We start from the raw sequence: 3,822 nt of genomic DNA, 5'->3' as shown, positions 1-3,822 counted from the left end.
TCAGTGCTGCGCCCGCCCCTCGCTCAGCCAGTGAGCAGGAACCGGTCTGTATGTGGGATCCTAACCCTCGACGCCGCGCTCCCAAGCGGCGCACTGTAGCAGTGCGCCACCGGGCCGGCCCGAAACTAAGAATTGAATGGAGAATTGTTTAATGTATGAACTAATCAGGAAAGGTACATTGAAATCTTGAAGGAGGAAAGGAGGGATGTTTCTTAAAATTATTTGACAATCTAATTTTGCTATGTAAGGGGGTCTTTAGTTATCTCAAAGGATATTAAAATGTGTATGATGCAATGGTTTTATATTAAGTTAATATCCTGTATGTGTATTTGGGGTGTGGGAGGGAGCCAAAAAGAATGTGTAAATGAATGTTCATTTCTGAAGGCAAGCTGCGACTTAATCTATGTCTAGTTATGTAAACTGCAACATGCCCCAAGGGGAAGCACATAGAGTTCTTTCATAAACATCTATTCGCTAATAATCCCTAGTGAAATCTCTGGGATCAGAAAGATATTTAATGTTGAAATAAAATGAATGTGACTTTAAACTTAATTTTAGGGGAAGTACTGTTGAAATTGGGAAGATTAAAAGAAGCCAGTGAAGTATTCAAAAACTTGATTGATCGGAATGCAGAAAATTGGTATTATTATGAAGGCCTGGAAAAAGCTCTGCAACTTAGTATGTAATGATTTTTCTCCTCTACCTTCTCTTAGCTAGTGTTTGAAGTATAATAAAATGTAAAGTTGTGATAAAACTTGAGAACAAATAATTTTTTTTTTTTTTGGGGGGGGGGAAGATACAAGAGTACATTTTATTTTATTTTATTTATTTATTTTTTAAAAATTTTTATTTTGTCAATATACAATGTGTATGATTATTATGGCCCAGAGAACAAATAATTTTAACATTAGCATTTGTTTTTCCATTTAGTAAAATTATAGGTTAAATATGAGAGTGAAAAGAAATTCAGATATTTACACTTAAGTGATAAGTGCTTACAGTTAATTTTAGGTTCCTTGACTCATTAAAATCTTATCAATTTAGACTAACTAGAGAGATGGGGAAGAAAATTAATTCTCCCTTTCTGAGAAATATCGTAATTATTTAATTCATTAGAGGTCTGTTATGCTCAACCTCTAAACATAGGAATTAGGCCAAAGAATTCTTGCTGAGGGTATGTAGTATATAGCACCAGCATGAAAATTATTCTCTTAATTTCACACCAGGGCAGTTTGTGTAGAGCAACATGTTGTACATCTTTTGAAATTAGATAGCCTTGATCCTTTTCAGAAATCTAGAGTGTTCCCAATTTCCCCTTATATTTTCATAATTAAATGTTGGTAGGAGCAATTATATTCCTAAAATCATACTTACTCATGGATAAATATATGCTTGAAATAATTATGAAACTGGCTCAAGGATGTTGAAACAGCAGAACTTTTAAATTTAAAAAGTATGGTAAGTAGGTAGCTACCCATATTCATTTATAGTAGTATGAGCTATAAGAAAAGTTTATTTATGTCTTAATCATTGTTGTAAATTAATCCAGGGTTTCTGTTATACTTAAAATTTAGCATAGCCTTATAACACCAAGATCATGGGTTCAGATCCCTGTACTGGACACCCATGTTCCTTCTCCCCGGCAAAATAAATTAATACCACAACTTGTTAAAAAACTTTTACTTTCTTAATTATTTCTAAGAAAATAATTAAAGTATTGATTAGGTTGATAATCTATTTGGAAAAAACAGAGCAAAATCATATGCCAGAAAGTTGAAAATGTGAGATAAGTATGATTTTGTTTTTTAAATGATGAGCTACTGACATTGCAATTAAGAAAAGTATTTAAATATTTTAGTAAAATAAATGTAACATATGTCAGGATCCTTGGTTACTATAAAATGTATTAATAAGAAAACTAATTACACTACTTTATCTTTTTAGGTTCCTTAGGACCTTTTCTCCCCCATGGTAAGTTCTGGATCTCCAACTTATGACTTCACATAGGGCATTGAAATGGTTTAGTTTTGTCTTAATGTCAGTTTACCTACACTTATAGGATAAGATTTGTTGTAGCTGGGTTACTGGGGAATTTTCTTTATACTTAACAGCTTGTCATTCTCTAACATTAGGCATAAATATGAGAACTGCTTTTTAAAAAAATACATGCAATAGCCACATGTAAATTTTAGTACAAGGGTCTTTAATATTTTGTGAAGTCTCCAAATTGTTAACAGAATGTGAAAATTATTTTTCACATATCCCAGTTTTTAATTTTCATCCACATTGGAGCTCCAAAACGTATTATTGGGGAAGGAATGAGTCTAAACAAAATCAAACTTTACTTCTTAAAGATTGTAAAGTATTTACAATCTTGATACTAAACACTGCATTTACTATGGAGATATCTTGTTTGCTAGCACTAAGGGGTATTCTTAGGATAATTGTATTTCTGTGGTCTGAGTTAAGATCTACATAAAACCTTACAGGTTGAAAAGAGATTTGCTTGCTTTTTCTTAAAATTCTGCTGTAAATTGTCATATTAATTCTATAAAATAATTCATGTAATTTCTTTGTAAATTATGCAGGATATTATTTTAGAATAATGAACTACACCCAAATGTGCTCTGCATATTGTTGTTGCAGGATAATATATAGTTTTCATATAGGTCCTCTGCGGTTCTGTAAAATTAGGTGGTTATTTAGGGAGAAGAAACAAATTTCTGTCAGTGTATTTTATGTCTTTTGGGAGAAATGATTACTGCTTTAAAGAATCTAGACTCATGGGGTTCTTTATAGTAGAGTTCATTGAAGATTTTAAGTGTCAAAGCTACCGTAGAAATTTAGTTTATCTTTTTAAATATAAAACATTCACAATCATGATTCTAAAACTGTTGCTTCTTTAAGCTTAATCAACAGGCATTACAGACTTACGTGGGGATATATGTAGGCTTCATTTGTTTAGATTCTTTATGTAAAATATGTCATGGAAGGATTTTCTTTTTCATGGGTTATGTGCTAAGGAATATAAGGAAAGTGCAGCATACCTTGAGTCTGTGTGGCTTGTATGTGATTTGCGTTGGATTTAGAATCTGTTGTGATGAAAGATGTTTTGGATTTCTCCAGAGATTGGGTTTAAAATGGTGACTTACTGATTATAGTATTTCAGCACCATAGAGTTTTTAGTATCATTCTTACTAAAATTGAAAGCAGCTTTAATATTAATAATGCAATTTTTATTTATAACATCATTTAAAAAACTTATTAGCGTTTTATCATAGGTGAAATTTTGATGCTAAAAATCTCACACATATTTACTGATAATAGGCACTTTAGAAGAGAGGCTTCAAATTTATGAAGAAATTAGTAAGCAGCACCCCAGAGCAATTTCACCTAGAAGATTACCTTTGAATCTTGTCCCAGGTAATATTAGGATATCTTTTTTAACACTAATAATTATTTACTGAAAGTACTCAACACAATTCATATTTTAAAAACCTTTTTCTGGCATATAATTTACATCTACCAATCTTGGGGGAGGGAGTGATTAGTTATGAATTTATTATGCATATGTTAATATGAGTATTAAACTTCAGTGTACAGCTAAATGTTGGTTAAGTGTCAGAAGTTATTTATATAAAACTGTTTTTCCTATGTGATTTTTTAAAAACACCCTATTTAGAAGGTAAATTATTATTATTTTTTTTTTTGTTAAATGTTTTTCCTATGTGATTTTTTAAAAACACCCTATTTAGAAGGTAAATTATTATTATTTTTTTGTTAAATTTTTATTTTGTCAATATACAATGTATATGATTATTG

General features: G+C 30.9%; 1 protein-coding gene across 1 annotated transcript in view; it reads left to right on the top strand.

The window, feature by feature from the left end:
• Positions 1–3,822, top strand: part of LOC103609475 (N-alpha-acetyltransferase 16, NatA auxiliary subunit-like) — a gene marked incomplete at both ends in the record, with an annotated part of 34,126 nt that overhangs the window by 22,046 nt on the left and 8,258 nt on the right. The window contains 3 exons of the mRNA XM_008593790.1: positions 559–678; positions 1,945–1,971; positions 3,328–3,423. Of these exons, the coding sequence (XP_008592012.1) occupies positions 559–678; positions 1,945–1,971; positions 3,328–3,423 (243 nt within the window). The remainder of the gene's footprint in view (positions 1–558; positions 679–1,944; positions 1,972–3,327; positions 3,424–3,822) is intronic.

The sequence above is a fragment of the Galeopterus variegatus genome, unplaced genomic scaffold (assembly GCF_000696425.1).
Source record: "Galeopterus variegatus unplaced genomic scaffold, G_variegatus-3.0.2 Scaffold9653, whole genome shotgun sequence".
NCBI lineage: Eukaryota > Metazoa > Chordata > Mammalia > Dermoptera > Cynocephalidae > Galeopterus > Galeopterus variegatus.
This window is presented reverse-complemented; position numbering and strand designations above follow the sequence as displayed.